We start from the raw sequence: 17347 nt of genomic DNA on the forward strand, positions 1-17347 counted from the left end.
AAAATGATTGTGCTGTTTGCTGCTAGACTGATGAATTGTGCATGTGCATGTTTTGAGGTTTCAGTCGAAAATCCAAGTCAATATGCACCAAGCAGACTGGAGGAGTAAACATATGGAATTCTACTAACCCTTTAATGGTCCAGCTCGTAAAATAGGAATGGACTTTTTTTTCCCCCATACTCTGGTCCAATGTAGCCTGCAGTGAAAGTACACATTCAGAATACAGTATATTTTTCTCTGTTAATGTGTAATAGACATAACATAACTGACTTACACAGTTGTTTTTATTGACAAAATGAATACATCAAATTAAAAATCAACCTTTACTCAGATAAAAAAAAACAACTAAAAGTCACGCGCAGTCACAGTCCTGCGATGCACACACTGTATATTTTAAGGCATGTTCATCTGTGTTTTAATGCAGCAATTTGTTCATATATCATTTTCACACCTCAGTGTAGACCCAACGTCTGGGGGAGAAATTGAATTGCCCTCATTGACCAAAGTAAAACATCAGTTTTATTGTTTAGGCAACAATTTATAAGCAGAAAACGTTGTATACCGTGGCCGTATTTAAGTGGTTAGTGATGCTACTGTGGACATCTAAGCAGATTGTGGAGGAGGAAGAATAACAATTGCAAAGTCAGTACATGTTTTAGGGGATATTCAGTTTCACCATTTTGTTCAGCAAGGCTCCGAAAACCAAACTAGACTTTTTTCAAAAAAGACCCTGAAATAAACCTAAAAAGGCCGCATGCCAAGAGATTTTTCTGGTGCTGACTTCCTGGAAGGAAGCCACCTGAAAAGGTCTGGAAGCTGCAGTGCGCCCTGGATTGATCTGAGCCTGAAACACTTCAAATGACTGCTGTAGATGGCTAAGAAAAACTAGTTTCCAAGCAAGATATCACAAACAAGAATGTGCTCCATCGCACATGCTGAGGAGGCTGTTCAAGATTCAATCTCATTCAGAGGTCAAACAGACAAACTGGTTACCAGCTCACTACAACACAATCAGTGAGAGACGACGTATGTAGTCGAACGTGCTCCAGCTCTTCTTCTGTGGTCCCTTGGCTCAAATGCAGTATTTCTCATATGTGAAATAAAACAAACTCAAATATGTGCCCCCCCCCCCCACCTCCTCACACTGAGAACCTAAATCAGCCTTTTGCAGATGGAGCTATAAGTGGCCATATTAGGGCAGAAATCCAGAGTCTGGCAATGGGGGCAAAGAGGGGTCCGTGCGCACGCACGCACACACACACACACACACACAAACGCGGTAAAGACAGTGGGAGAGGACAGTTTCTCATTTGATTGGTACCTGCTTTAACTCCCCCTCCCTCCCTCCCTCCTCTCCCCTCCCTCTCCTCGCCTGGGCAACTCTGTAAACGCATCCTCAGGGAACTCTCCCTCTCCCTCACACATACACGTGCGCGCGCACACGCACACACTCACACGCACGGGCGCTCATATAGGAGGATCCCAGCAGAGAGGCGGCCAGTGAACGGCAGAGCGCGCACCGGACCGGCTCGTTAACTTGTCCGCTTCTTATCTCCCGTCCCCTCCGTTCCTCGGGCAGCTTCAGCAGGAGCGACGAATCCGATATACCGGGTAAAGAAAAGACTCCTCCAGACAGCCTCAGACTGGTCGTCACCGTCTGTTTTACTCCGGAGACTGCGGATTTTATCCTTGATCGTTTCCAGTGGATACCGAGAGTGCGCACCGCCTCCCAGAGACAAACAAAGTCCACGGACACTAAAGTCTGCTGTTATTTGCACTGCAGCTGGGAAATAAAACCCTCTGTCCGTGTGTCGGTCCAGCTGATTTGTCTGCCCTCCCTCCGGCTTAACTGCACCGGTCAGACTTGGAAAGAGCAACAGCCTCCACCGGCGCATCAGTGAGGTAAGAGATGCGACTGCCTCTGTAGCCACATTACACAATTATTGTGCCAATACAGCAGGGTCCGCTCTAAACATCCTAATTACAGGCCCTTTCTGGTGGGAAATGAACCATTGCGCATTGAGTGTATTCAAGGTGGACATCAAATTATGAATTTGTGGATGTGAAGAGGATCATCCAGACCATGCATGCAGCTGTGTCATCTGCAGTTCGTTGTGGGGTGCATTTCACCAAGTGCAACAACCTGGCTGGACGATTTCACACTTTGTTCTGTCCGCCTCCAGCCTCCCAACACACACACACACACACACACAACACAGGGCCATATGGAACCCACGAATATTACATAAAACTTACATTTTTACCTCTGCACTTCATCCTCCTCCTCCTCCTCCTCCTCTACCTCCCCCTTCCTCTCTTGTTCCCTCTCCCTCTCTGGCCTCACCTGACCCTGTTTTAGAAGATGCCTGTCTCACACCTCTGGCTCTGGGCAGGGGCGGCTTTAAACAACTTCGGATCATGGGGGCAGAGGCTGCGGCGCCTTTAAAAGAGGGAGGCCTTTTGTAGAATGAGAATTAAGTCCTTAAATATCGTAATTTTAGGCCGGGGACAGATTATGAGACAACGGGTCCCTGGAAACAGAAATGTAAAAATGCCCACGCCTCTTCTGCACAGGTGCACGAAATCTAGACGGAAAGACCCAAAATGCAAAATGGCTGCGTCGCTGGTAATCGTTCGGCGTCCCTCTGTAGTTGTCTTTTCGTTGCTTTGTAGTTATTTTGCACCCCTTTGTTGGCGTATGGCTTTGTAGTCGATTTGTGTCTATTTGTAGCCATGTTGTGTTGTGTTGTGTTGTAGCCATTTTGTGCCACTTAGTACTAATTTTGCCTCTCTGTGGAATTTTTGTATCTCTTTGTTTGCTTTGCGTCTCTTTGTAGTTGTGGTGCATTTCTGTGTGGTGATACTGTCTCTCTGTGTGTAGTCGTTTTGCGTCTGCTTGTAGTTATATTACGTCTCTTTGTAGTGGTTTTGCATCTTTGTGTGGTCACTTTGTGTCTCTTTGTAGTCGTTTTGCATCTCTTAGTGCTAATTTGATCGACTGTCCAACGAGAAATGTTAATTGTCACTTCAGACAGAGGTTCTGGTCGAGGGGCCCCTGGGCTGAGACCGGGAGGACCGTTGAGTAATCCATCCCTGATAGTAATAAGCCTTCGACCCATCACCTTCAGACTCTGGCAGAGGGGGGCACCAGGGGTGGCCGATAAAATCCTGGGGCCCCACCCAGACTCTGAGTTACATTTTTACCCTGAGGGGGGCCAGACCCATAGACACACTAAGCAACAAGCATATCCAGATAAGAAAAGTCAGTGCGAGGTCCTCACAATAGGGTGACAGTGGGGCAGATACATAACAGATGACCTTAGTGTGTCCTGACATGCATGCATGCATTTATTCCATCCAGTTCAGCTCAAGCCTGTATTGATCGGATTTGATCGACTGGACATTTCCCCGTGTCGGCTGGGCTGTGCTGGTGTGATGTCAGCTGGACTGGTCCCAGTTGCTTCAGGAGCTCATTGGAGTGCAGAACGCATTGACGGGTTGTAAAAGCTCAAACATCGACTGTCATCGGCTGGCATTTATTATCCCCAGCAACATCTCTTCCTCAGTTTAACAGCAAGGAGCCTCGTCTTTCTTTCTAAGTCTCTCGTCTCAGCTGGTCAGGGGAGCTCTGCCTGTTCCTTTCTATTTTTAGTCTCTATTTACAATGCAGTAGCTATAGAGGCACTCTGTTTCCCTTCATGTGTCTCTTCGCCTCGTATCGCTCCTTCTCCTTCTTCCTTTTGTCTTTTCCTCTCCCGCTCACTCGTTTTTTTTTCATATCCCTTTTCACCTTCGGTTTCCTTGTTTCCCCTTTGAGCTGCTTCAGCTGCCATCATCATAGATCATCAAGTCAGACAAAGCGATTCAGCACATTAAGCATTGGTAGCAGCTCACCTCAAACTGCCACCTGCTCCACTAACACGCACAAATGCGCACAGACAGTATATTAGTGTGTGAGGAAGGGAAGACAGCGGAGGAGACAGGGGGTAGAGGTTAATCTCTGGATGCTTTTGACCCAAATCACCATGCGACCTACATACCCACCCCTAAAACAACCACCCCATGATATCCACCACACACCCACCCAAACGCATCTTTAAAAGGCAGCGCACACACAAATACACGACAGCCTTTTGGATGCCGAGCTACACTGTGACAGAACAGCACATCCTTATCCTTATCCAACACATTTCTGAGGCCCAGCGAGTTATTAATTACCTGTGACAAAACACGCTGCAGCGGCTGGATGTGGCCTAAATTGCGCTGAAGTAGTGGAGACGAAAAAGTTTGATTAGAAGAATCTCATGGAATAGTTTTTAATAAAGCAAATGTAATTAACTTGTTCTCCATCTTCCATAATGCTTCAGCATAATCTTGAGGCAAACCCGACCTCCCCTCATGGCAAAGTGTCCCAGTTTAGACTTACAGCTCCATATCTGCCGCAGTAACGGCTGCATACACACCCAAACCTCGGCCGAACACCACACACTGCTGCCTGGAACTCACAACTCAAAAGTCTATTACACAAACTGAACTGCTCCAAAGTTGAGTCTGAATGAGATATATTGGATTACATAAATTGGTCCGCCACTTTCATTCAGACTGAAATATCTTGACAACGATTAGATGGATTTCCATGAAATTTTGCACAGGCATTCATGGTCCCCAGAGGATGAGCACTATTTACTTTGGTGATCCTTTGACTTCTCCTCTAGTGCCATTATGATGTTGACAATTCTAGTTATGAGTGAAATTTCTCAACAGCTATTGAATGAATTCCTCTTTTTTCATTTGTCTTGGACTCAAGTGCTGCGCACATAAATGTCTCCAAGGTATGGTTAAATAAACTACATAAAACAAAACAGCACCAGCTGTGGCAGTCACTGCGATAAATTGCACATAACAAATATTGCACCCACCCCATGAGGCATAAAGCAGCAGCAGCACGAGTCCGGGACGCTAGCAGGGCAGCGCTAACGGAACAGCCTGTTAACAGCAGTTACCTGCTAAACATCAGCATGTTTGCATCGTCACGGTGAACGCATTAGCATGCTGATGCTAGCATGTAGCTCGAAGCACAGCTCTCTGCCCATAAGTGCGTTATTACAGATCCCACTGTTTTCCTTATTCTGTATAAACCCACCCTACTCTGCCTCTGATTGGTTGCTGTCGTTGCTTGGGTTGGTTGAATTAATGTGTGAGGAGTGAGATTGGCTGGTTAGGCCAAAATATCAGGGTAGGTCCATAAAACGCTGGATATAGACCTTTAGACTTGTGTTAGTGTAACTGATTTTAAAACAATGTTAATGTTGATTGTATTATTCCACAACAGTTATAGTGCCAGTCGTCAATCATGTTTACCATTACACTGTGACTTCCTGCATTCGCGTAGCAGATGTCCATTACGACCACTTGAACAGTATATCGACAGCGTATCTGTAAAACACATGTCCAGACAACACATCTACATCAAGTCAGAGGCCAGCCGCCTACAGCCAATACACATCCTCACCACATCCTGTGTAAACGAGAAGCAAAGCTTTTGGTCTGTCTCCTGATGGCAGGTGGTAGAGAAAAAAGACATGTTTATGCTCTCCAGTACAGCGAAGGAGCCTTTGAGGAAGCCGATGTCATCCTCGTGAGAGTAAGCAGACGGGGGTTTATGGATTCGTTTATAGTAATTAAACAATAAATTTGTCAACGTGTTTTAACAAACCACTCAAGCACATTTAAATATGACTGCTGGTTTAGGTGGAGTGCGGTCTTCTTGATGTTTTTTTTTTTCCTTATCAATAACAACCATAATTGGACTAGACATACTCCTGGCCGGACCACAAAGACAAGGAGGAAGAGAGATCGCTAATGTGTGGCGTAATTGTTAACTGTTTGAAATTTGTGGAAACGGACGGGGAGCGTTTAGCGAGGAGACATCTGTGGAAGGCAGCAGGAGGCAGATGGAAAACAGATACCAGGGACGAATGAAAGGAGGAAAGTGAGAATGCTACAGAGGGAAAAGCTGCCTCGACTAATCTTTTTTTGATTTAAACCTCAGAGTGTCAGACAACAGCCGACACGCGGCAGCACGCTCCATCGTTTCAGTTTTCATTAGTAAAAAATGTTTACATCATGTGCTATCCGAGGCTTAAAGTTCAATTAGCTGGCGGCTCAGATGCAAGAAGATAAACATAGACATGTGTAGTAGGAGTAGTAGTATGGGTGTGTGTTGACCAAATGACAGGTGGGGTAATTTGAGAAGGGGCTGGAGACAGGACAATGGAGGAGGCAAACGATGGAGAAGAGAATAGAGAGAATATCATAGATACAGACAGATAGATAGATAGATGAGTGAGAGGAGAAAAAACATTGTTGTAAAACATCACTTTGATTTAATGTATTCATACATTTAAAAGTATATAAAGTATAAAGTACATGAAGTATTTCTGATTCTGATTTCCTACACACATGCAAATTGCCACCTGACGACGCATTTCACTATTTTCAAACAGCATCTGCTCATAGCAACTGAAGCATGATAAAATGTTTTGATGGTTATTTTAACAGCTTGATTTCTGTTTTTCCCCGCTCATTTGGATAGAAGGTTAGCTTAGTTTAGCAAAAGATGGTGTTCGTTCAAATCTGACAGAGCCAACAGTGACCTGGAGCACGAGATATGTTACTTTATTGAAGCTGAAACTGTGGTCTTACCTTCAAGTACCCAGGATGTGAACCCGGTCCCCTGCGCAAACTTGTGTGTGAACAACCCCTCTGTCTCTTTAAAAAAAAAAAAAAAAAAAGCTTGCTTGTCATCATAATTCAGGCGGCAACTGACTGTTTGCTGTCAAGCTTTTTATGTTCTCACATAGCACATAGAAAGCTGCAGAGAAACCGGAAACTTCTGGGCTCCATTCCAGAAGTAAGAAAGAGTTTGTTGTGTGTCTCACTTCATATTTTTAGATACGGATGATGGTTTCTTTCCTGCAGTAACATAATATTAAATCAATATTGGTGATTCAAACTGTGGTTGCAGGATATATATTTTTTTAACTGTGCACAATGTGCTATCACCTACTGCCAATATGTCCTGAGGCTAATCTACCCCAAAACATGTTGCACCCTCTCTCACACAGAGACACTGGCAGAGATGAAGCGAGGAAAGGAGGTAGAATAAGAGGTAGAGGCTTGGAAACAGACGGACAGAGCGGACGAACACAAGTGAAAGTGGGGGAAACAGGGGATGAAGGAGATGGTGAGCGATAGAGCTAGAGAGGGGAAAGTATTCAATCCTCCTGTTGTCTCTAGAGGATGCTGCTGAAACCTGATCTCAGCCGGGATCTGGCCATCACTCTGCCTTTCTCGGTCTACCTAATATTGGTGAGACACACGTGTAATATCGCACCTGGTGTTTTTCCCTCAAACTCACGAAAAAGACACACCTGTCTTTCTTACAACAACCTTTCCTCATCCATCCTCTGAAATCGCTCTTTATGGCGCAGTAATGGCTGTCACGCGAGGCCGAGGCGTTCAGATACAAAACAGTAATAGAAATCAGCCAGCCGTTTATGTACGCCTAAGGCTTTCAGATGTTCAGACAGCTGATTGATTATTTCTGCACCAGCATCCTAGATATCCATTTCGAGCGGGGGGGGGGGGGGGGGGGAGAAATCGTTACCTGCTAGTTATTTCTCAAGGCTGCTTACACGCTGATGATGTGGTGTGTACAACTGACTGCTCCTTTAAAAGAGGGATACAGCGAGCTACAGCAGCTATATAACTGTTGATCAGTGGGCTGTAGCGGTATACCTTCAGAAAAGCGATCCGTTTCCAATCTTAACGCTAAGCTAAAATCACTGGCATTTACTGACTATTTACCGTACAGACATTAAAGTGGCATCGATCGACTCGTATAACTCTCAGAAGGGAAGCGAGTGAGTGCATCTCCAAAAAGTGCAACTATATATTTAACAGACAAAATGCGCACTGTGTTCTGGTATGGAACGACTCTACGGAGACATATGTAGAGAAAGAAAAAAAAAAAACCACGTATGTTTTTTGTGGCTAGATTCCTATTTTCAGTGCATTTGCGTCAAAGTGGGAGCGGAGGGTTTCAGATCCATTTAAATGATGCTGTGGATTAAACCGTTATAGTTGATGTACATTATTAGTGTCCTGACCATGGAGTGAAGTAGGTGCTGAATTCAGAACTGCTTTTTTTTTTCCTGCCTCACGATGCCCCCTCACTCACTAAACTGTCATAAAGGACAATTGCATAATATCAAGTATTAAAAAAAAATACCATTGTTGTTTTCGGCGTTGAAGCACCTCAGTGAGATCGATTCTGAGTGCAGACTAGACAAGCACTCGGCTCACCCGAATCCTCAAATGACTCACATCGGTGCGCGCACACACACAACACACACACACACACACACACACACATGCTCTCGAGGGTACATGAATGCAAGTACACACGCACACACAAGAGGGGAAGAGTATTGTTGAGAGGGTAGAGTGGACAGAGAGCGTGGGTGGGGAGAGAGAGCGAGAGGGAGGGAGGGAGGGAGGAACAGGGATAGAAAAAGACGCAGCGGAAGAGAGTGAAGACAGTATTCCTGTGGAGAGATGACCACTGGCATGTTTGGCTTTTTTCAACCCCATGTATTGCTATCGGATGAGGTGTTCTCCTGACCTTAACATTTGAGACTTACAAAACTGGTCATAGCCCAGAAATGCATTTCACGAAAGCCACTGTACACTCACACTCAAGTGTGTATGTGTGCCTCGGTGTAGCTTACACACACACACATTTGTATGTTATGTAAAGTCCTTAATGTACTGTCTATGGGTGTGTTCGTAAATCCAATCTGACACTGTACACTCAAATTAAAACATGCAGTGACAGTATGACATAACAAGTGTTTTTTACCTTTTCATCTCTTTTACCATCTGCGATATAGAAGCTGCTGCAGGTGATATTTTTAAAGTTAAATGGCTGTATATTCCAAAAGGAATCACTGTTAAAGTACATTTCCTGGTATCCCTGCCCACTTTAACCAATCAGGACAGAGGATTTCGTAATAAGCGGAGAGCATGATCCTCCCGTTCGCTGCTGGCGATTACTGTGATTATATGTGGCGACGTAGAGAGGAGGGACGGTGACTGCTAACTGTAAAACGGACGGGAAGTTAGCTAAAACGACGACAACACTTAAAGCAGCTTTAACATGATCAAACATAGGCTATTAGCTAAGTAGAGGACAGAGGAGATGGAACCTTCAATCAGCGCGCTGAATTTACGAAGGGTCCGTAAGTTTAGCCTAGCTTAGCATAAAGACTGGAAGCAGGGTTAGCTAGGCTCTGTGACTTATACAGCAACCAACACATCCAAAGCTCACCAATATACACAGTGTACCTTGCGTGTTGAATGTGTACTCGACCAGAGATTTTAAAATGAGGTTGTGTGCTGTATTTACATCTTCACCGCCAACAGTTCAGGAAACGCCTTTTTTTAGGGTTCGACTGGCTATAGCTTGTGTTGGTAACTACCTCCATGTGGCCTCTGTACCACTACCTCTAACAATGTATCTGTTAATTAGTTTATCCAAAACGTATAGCTAACAATTAGACTTTCTATTTCACTGTCACGCAATCTTACCCACAACAAGTGCTCTCGTGTTTCAGGTGACTCAATGTGTAGGTACGGCGTAAGTAGCCCCCGGGGTGCAGGTCCCCTGTGGTTGGGGATCATAAGCTAAAAGCTGCATTGCTGCCTTTTACAAAACTCTGACACGGCGGTGTGCAGAGGTTAGGGAGAGGGCTACACGCTCATCTTACAGAGTTTTCTGTTGGGACACAACTGTATTTCAGAAGCACACGCAATGGAAGGAGGGGGTGGGGTGGTGGTGGTGCTGGGGGGGAGGGCTTGAAGGGCAAATGGGAAGAAATGGGACGCAGCATTAGTACATGCTGTCCTTTTTTTTTTTCCTCTTTTTTGGGCATCGGAGCAAAAAGTGCTCTCTTTTTCTCTTCCTTCAGACATCGTATGTAAACTCTTCTCCAGCCTGCAGTCATGAACGTTCTTATGAAATGATCAAACTACAGTCGGCAATAAACAAGAAATGAGCCAGAATTTGCATATAATCGATGTGCTGCTGAACCGCTCTCAAGTTGGTTACAAACGTAATTAAATTTGGCATATTCATCAGAGCTGTGGAACTTTTTCCTAAAGTGGAAACAGGCAGCCCCAAGGACAGAATAGAAGGCAGCTGGATGTATCCTGTGGTGTTAAGAGGGCCTGCCAGTTTTGGCAGCACTTGTTTGTGCTCTATGAATTTAACAGCTGCTATTCTCCCTTGCTGTAGGTGGAATGGATAAGCAGCGGTTATAAATCAGATGTACTTCGTGGTGTTCTTGCTGCAGGGCACAGTTGTATTGAGTGTGTCTGCCTACTATTAAACAGTGTTACGTGCTGTATAAATATAACTCTGGCCTCCCTGCTGTGCATAGGTAGAAAAGCCCCACATCAAGCTGCAACCATGGATGAGATGGACCTGCCCCAGATGAAGAAGGAGGTGGAGAGCCTCAAGTACCAGCTGGCCTTCAAACGAGAGAAGTCCTCCAAAACAGTCACTGAGTGAGTGTTACACAAAAGCTCTACAAGCCTCTGCCCAAGCCCCAAAAGCAAGAGTGATAAATAGCCCTGACTCAGAAAATGAAATAGCTTTGTCTTTGCTAAATACACCGAGCACACCAACAAACTGTGACCAACAGTGTTCAAGAGTTAAACGTTTACACAAGGAATAAAGTTTGTAAGATTTGAAGTCAACATATGTCCAACTTTATTTACAAGACTGCATTTTTGGCAAAGCACAGTAAAGTTAGTAGTTTGACATTTGGGAAATATATTTTTTTAACAAGGTCAGTTCAGAAGACACTCCCATGTCTGTGCGTTAAATATGAAACTTATTTCCTCAAACAATAACTTTAACCGACAAAATTCACACTGCTATTGAAGATTACTTTCTAACATGTGGCTATGGGGACACATTTAGAATGAAAGCATAAACTATATGTTTTTTTATTATTAGGTTCTTAATTTTATTGTATATATTTTACATCTTAAAGGCACCTAAATGTAAAAAATATCAACATTTTTGGTAAGCACGCAAATGAGAATTGAGAGCCAGTAAGTTATAAATCTATTGTTGTATTAGCATCTAATTTTTTTGCAGATCAAAGGATACTGTTCTTTAACATATAATCACTGCTCCATAACTAACCAACAAACCACTGCAGTTTCAAATAAACACCAATATAATAAATGCCTCTTGCAGTGGGGCTTTAAATATCTGCGGTTGTTATTCATTATAATAAATATGATTGTGGATATGACCGCATTAGTCATCCCACCACAATGATAAAACAGTGATATGGCTTAATTGAATAATGCTGCCTTGAAGGCTACTGTCACAGCCGCGGCACAAATCGAAGCTGCAGCCGTCATTAACGACTGTGCAGCTCTCTCTTTGTCTGTCTCGTGCTCTCACTGCAGCGCCAGCAAATTAAGGGCCAATCACGGAAAGCTGAGACGAAACACTTCATCTGAGGCTTCATCAGCAGCGCTCGATAGGACCGTCTTCCGACTGATGCTGTTTTTAAATGCAGAGTACAAAAGTATTCAGGGTCAGTGTTTTCAAACCCTGCGAGCGACTCTTGTGAATATAAAAATATCCCCGAGAAAAATAGGAGGACTGATTAGAAGTGTGCTTTGTTTCTCTCGACTAACGCACTGTAACTTCACGGATAATGAGCTGAATTTAAAGTGAGACTGTGTGACCTAAAAGATTAAGATTCAATTATTTATATTCTTACCTTCACAAGTGAGAAGTTCAACTCCCAAACAATAGAACGTATCTTTGACAATTTCAGTACACATTGTGCTACAGGCTCATTGTGTGGTTAACGCTAGCTAGTGTTAGCAAACGTTAACGGGACATTGCAGACATTACTGAGACACAATCTCTCTCTACTGGTGCTTCCGTCACATTATGATTTATCCTGTCATAGGTTTCAATTGTTTTGTGACAAAAGTAGAACAAGAAGTAAACGCATTGTATTTACTGAAATGTTCATTTGAGATTATCTTTCCATAGTTTACTCACATTAGCCGTCAGGTAGATGAAAATGTTAGTACCACTGTCGTGTCAGCAATATGAAACCAGCCTACTGCCACTAACAGATTATCAGGTTAGCCTGGTTCTGTCCACCCAGTCCACCACATCTAAAGCTCACTAACTCGCCGAGCTAAGCTAACAACTTGTGTGGTAGCTTCAGATTTCTCCTACAGACATGAAAATGGTTCTGATTTTTTTTTAAATCAAACTTCGACCATGAAAGCATACGCTCAAATACTGACAAATCCTGTAATGCAAGTGGAAATATTTGGTCAGACCACTCATCTAACCATAATGGGCATATAATGTTAATGACTATCAAGCTAACTAAGTGCTAGAGTAACATATTTTTGTAGGCTTACCCAGAAGTTAGCATTACCCTGGTCGAAGTCCATGGGAAGATAAAAAGCTCTGTGGCATACACAACTGCATGATACTTACAAATTTTGTTCTACAAGATTATCTTCACAAATGGACACCGGCGCTATTATAATTTCTGAAGCGCAAGTATAACCGCTGGAAATAAAAAAGCTAACATTAGGCGACAAACAAACTATCTTGGTTGCGTGACTTCAGCGTTACCACCGCTAAGTGTCTTACTACACTATACTGTATAAACTTTGCTATGAAATGATCAATCTGCAAGTTGTAAAATTAGAGTTAGACTAGTTTGTAACTAAAGTCCACCTCTAAAGCTGGATTATTTAGTAGATGACATTTGTAGACAGGTAACAACTTTTTAACTCAAATGTGGTGTTTTTATGAACATATTTATTGGACCACAAACCTCATTTCAGGCATTCAATAATAACCCATTGAAAAAAAACGCATTGACTTCGAACAAAGTGCTAAAAATGCTAACTTATTTTTGGACTCATTCCTGCTGGACTCTATGGATGGACAAGAACATTTTGGTTTAAATGGGTGTGATTTCAGCTGCTGTAAAGTACAATACATTGGTTAAATAAAAGGACTAAAATGAAAAAATGAGTTGCAGAATGTAGTAACTCCTGGCCTCTTGTCACTCATTCTCCCTCTCTTTCTTGCCTTGTATGGAAAAGAGGAAAAGTGGATAGCGGATGGATTGTGGTGATAAACTCCCTCTGGAATTAGAAAAATGTCTCTGTCTCTCTCCATCTTTCCACAAAGCTTGGTGAAATGGATAGAGGACGGCGTCCCAGAGGATCCCTTCCTGAACCCGGAGCTGATGAAGAACAACCCATGGGTGGAGAAAGGAAAGTGCATCCTTCTTTAGAAGAAACCAACCACCCTGCCACGACCTTTCAACTATAACCGCCCTGACCAACACAAACCTACAGATGAACCCCCCGAACCTGACCCTCCTGACCCGTCCTGCGAAGGCCACGTCCGGACAGCGCCTCCTAACCTCTCACCGCGAATGTACAACAGCTCATATCCCCCAACTTCCCTGAACACACACTCCAACAAGGGCACAGAAAAACACACTGACAGAGACACACACTCAAAACACTATAACTCCAAACGTTTGGGGGGTTTTTCCCTGAGTGCCACACATTCACTGCAAGTTTAATCCTGCCACGGCAATGCATCATCATTACTATAATATATGACGATGATGATCAATACTCTTATTACATGTATAGATATATGATGACTTATTTATGCAGCTGCTAGTCACAAGCTTTCTCTCTTCATTTACAATCTCTATTCCTGATTGTGAGAACCGCGGTTTTACTTCTTTTTTTCTTTTTTTTCCTCCATCTCTGACGAGTTGTAACAAACTGTAGAGTCACATTCACACTGCCAGACAGCAGATCCGCTGGGCTAATTTGGCTCCATGTCGAGATTTGAAGCATTTGCTCGAACAAAATGGTCACTTTTCGTAAAAACCAAAAGCTCATTTTTGGTACTTTTTCAATTGAAAGTTAATAAATGGCGTAGCTCTGTGGATTACAAAAGTGCTGACAACTGATTGAAACTATCTTAAACAGCCTATGATGATGTTTAATTAGATGATCATTTATTGGCTTACAGACTAGGGTTTGCCCCAAGATAGAAATTGGCCTTGCACAACACATTAGGACACTGAGTACATTACAAGGACCTTGAAACTCATGATTGTAGTGTATATGACCATCTTCTCAAGTGTATTTGCATGCTTTAAGTTAAGCTAAGTTAAGATGCTTGTTTGTCATCATAAAGCTTTTGGCTGCCGTGTACACTTCATTACAACTGTCATTGCTTCTTGGATGTATTTCCCACTGGTTCTTTGACACCTGTACTGACTCGAGTGTAAATGGTCACTTGGTCCTCACTGAAGGCACTTCCTATCCAACACGGGGTCACTTGCAATGTCATATCCCCATGATGCAAGCCATTCTAACATCAGAAATTACTTTATGACCAATTTTAAGTCTTTATAGGTTCTTATGGTGCTAATTGGTTTTTTTGTTGAACATACAACACCATTGTTACAGATCTTTTTGAGAGATAAGACAAGGGTTTGTTGTTATGTGTAAACAAGGCATGTTAATCGTGTAAAGTTTTCAGTGTGCTCGAAAAGAACTAGTTCTTACGCAGTGTCCAAAGTCTTTGTAGCTGTTTTCCCGAACTCACAGAGACAGCTGAGGCCTTTACACAGAAGACAGAACACACGAGTTAGGAAAAGTTCAACATAATGGCAAAACTGGCTTCAAAGCTATCCTCCCAGCGTGACTCCCACAGTTTTTTAATACATAATTTTGATTTCGCACAACTTGCAAAGCATGGTTCATCATATTTACATTCCGAAGACGGGATCTGTAGCCAGTGTTGTTTTGCTCTCAGTGTCATTAGGTCAGAAAGTGTCATAGCAGCTCTGTTTGTGTTAGCTATGGGTCTCTCGAGGGGGCTTTGAGTTTACTGCTCCCTCTCCTCTTTAGCTACAGCCCCCAGGGACAACACACAAACACACATACACACACACACACATACAGGCACTCAACATGTAGACGAAACCCTGCACACATACGATCTCTCTCCACTCCACACATGTACAGACGGACCCCTTTAACTTATTAACTTATTGATCAATTGGTAGTTTATTTATTTATTTATTTATTGACGAGACATTTTTCTCTCACCTTGGTTTTTGTTTCCCATGCCTGCGCTCCCTCCTCCTCATACCCCACCTCAAGAGAAGAAACAAAACAAAACAGAAAATGACCAAAAAATCGACTACACCTTGCCAGATCACCATCTACTACTGCCTTGTACACAGTTTCCTTAAAACAAGAATGTAAATATGTGGCATGATCACCGCTGACCTCAGAACTGGCCTGCGTGTGCGTGCATGCAACTGTAATTGTGTGTTTATGTGCATATTGTTTTTTTGTTTGTTTGTTTTTTTTCAAAAGAGCGCATACATTCGGATGGTAGGCTCCCTTGCAGATTAGTGAAGCACACACACATTCACGCGCACACGTGCAGCTGTGTCACACACACAGGCAGGCCTGAGGCCGAGCAGATCTACAAATATCACACTCGCACACTGCATAGTGAGAATGTGTATGAGGGGAGGAGTGGCAAGGATGTGGGATTTCTCTAAATGACTCGGGACAGGGGAGCCTCACATCATCTCAGTACTGTAATGAGTCTCATTATATACATTTTCTTCAAGATGACCCAGTTCCCTAAAGGCTACTCAGTGCTCAGATGACATTGGTCCTATTAAGTGTAACTGCAAATATTTCATTTTCCTCTTTTTACTATTTGGTCAGTGATGTGCTAATACATTGTTTATGGGTTTTTTTTTTTATTGAACATGCCTGCATCTATCCAAGTGTGTACTTCTTACTACCTGTTTTTTTAAAATTATTATTATTATTGTATTTATTAAAATACGCTTGGGGAAAACAGTAACAAATGAAAAAGAAAAAACTGTACCACTGTACCTGAAGTTAGGCCAGTGAATTTAGGATGTCCAGTACAACCTCAAGCATATATGCAACATGACGACTCCAAATGAAGCCATTTTCGAAGTCCCAACGTTAGTTGAGATGCACCCCTATATTTTGGAAATTACCCCCCCCCCCCCCCCCCCCCTTTTTTTTTTTATAGTTTAGGTGTTGGAAAGTACAATGTATGTGAACTAGTTGAATGATACTTACGATCTGTGTTAAAAATATAGTCCCAGCGTTCATGATAAATGCTTAGACTTCTAAAATGGCTTCCAGGCTCTGAGCTTCAGATTTGTAGCTTTTCCAGTGTTAGCTAAAAATGTTGATGTTAGGATTCAGTGGTCCCAAACTTTTTTTTTAGCTCTTACAAAACCACCAGAAAAGCAACAAATCTGTCCTGCTACAGTCTCACAGCGACTTAGCTCCAGAAGTACGTGAGAGGGTCCCTGAGTCTGCCTGTCCCTTGTCTGTTTTCTGTTCAGCAACTTTACTTGTTTGGTTTGTTTTTATATAATCTGAACGTGCGTACGTATGTATGTTATTACTATTATAATGACAGCATAAAATCTTGTCTAAATATCTAGCAACATATTCCTTGTGAGAGTGCTTTGGAAAAAATTATTATGCATCAGATCAAGTCCTAGTGTAAAAATGACAATGAGCAATAAATTAAAGATCATTTTTTATTGAATGTTTTGCAAAAACATTTATCTTATTGAATAAAGTAGAAGATTTTTAGACAACTTGGTTGTCTTTGTCGGCTTTTTGTTTTTGCATGTACCAGTGTGTTCAAGTATATTCAGTGAATCACTTCTCATCACCGTCTATCTAAATACTGTAGATCTTGTGTTGTGCTAAATGGCAGCTGCAGGTGGCGGTAAGAATGAGGATCTTCAATTTACAGTGCTGGAATTTAGCTACATGAATGAAAAATAGCGACGGAAACATTGTCCCAAGAACACTAAGCGTGGGTGATATCACATAGCTGTACATGTTGTGCGGCCTTACTGGAAATGACATCAGCAGGACAGATACACCACTCTCAAGTGATTGGTTAGGGCAAAATAAGACAAAGTACTGCTATCTCCAAGCCGGAATGGGCTGGACTGGACACAATGGCAGATTGGATAATACCGTGAAACAACACTGCAAAGTTGTACAATATGGTCAAAGGCAGCGGCTTTAAATGCAGGAAAAAACTCAATGGGTGGGTAATAGTTTAACACTCCTTAAAGTGAATTAAATATTCATCCCTTGC

The 17347-nt window shown here is 42.8% G+C and overlaps 1 protein-coding gene across 1 annotated transcript; it reads left to right on the plus strand.

Annotated features, from left to right (window-relative positions):
* The first annotated feature begins 1388 nt into the window (after nt 1-1388).
* gng13b (guanine nucleotide binding protein (G protein), gamma 13b) lies at nt 1389-16832 on the plus strand. The gene is made up of 3 exons (XM_030408312.1): nt 1389-1902; nt 10503-10629; nt 13319-16832. The coding sequence occupies exons 2-3, from the start codon at nt 10532-10534 to the stop codon at nt 13422-13424; spliced, it is 204 nt and encodes a 67-aa protein (XP_030264172.1). The 5' UTR covers nt 1389-1902; nt 10503-10531; the 3' UTR covers nt 13425-16832.
* Nucleotides 16833-17347: the final 515 nt, after the last annotated feature.

The sequence above is a fragment of the Sparus aurata genome, chromosome 23 (assembly GCF_900880675.1).
Source record: "Sparus aurata chromosome 23, fSpaAur1.1, whole genome shotgun sequence".
Classification (NCBI taxonomy): domain Eukaryota; kingdom Metazoa; phylum Chordata; class Actinopteri; order Spariformes; family Sparidae; genus Sparus; species Sparus aurata.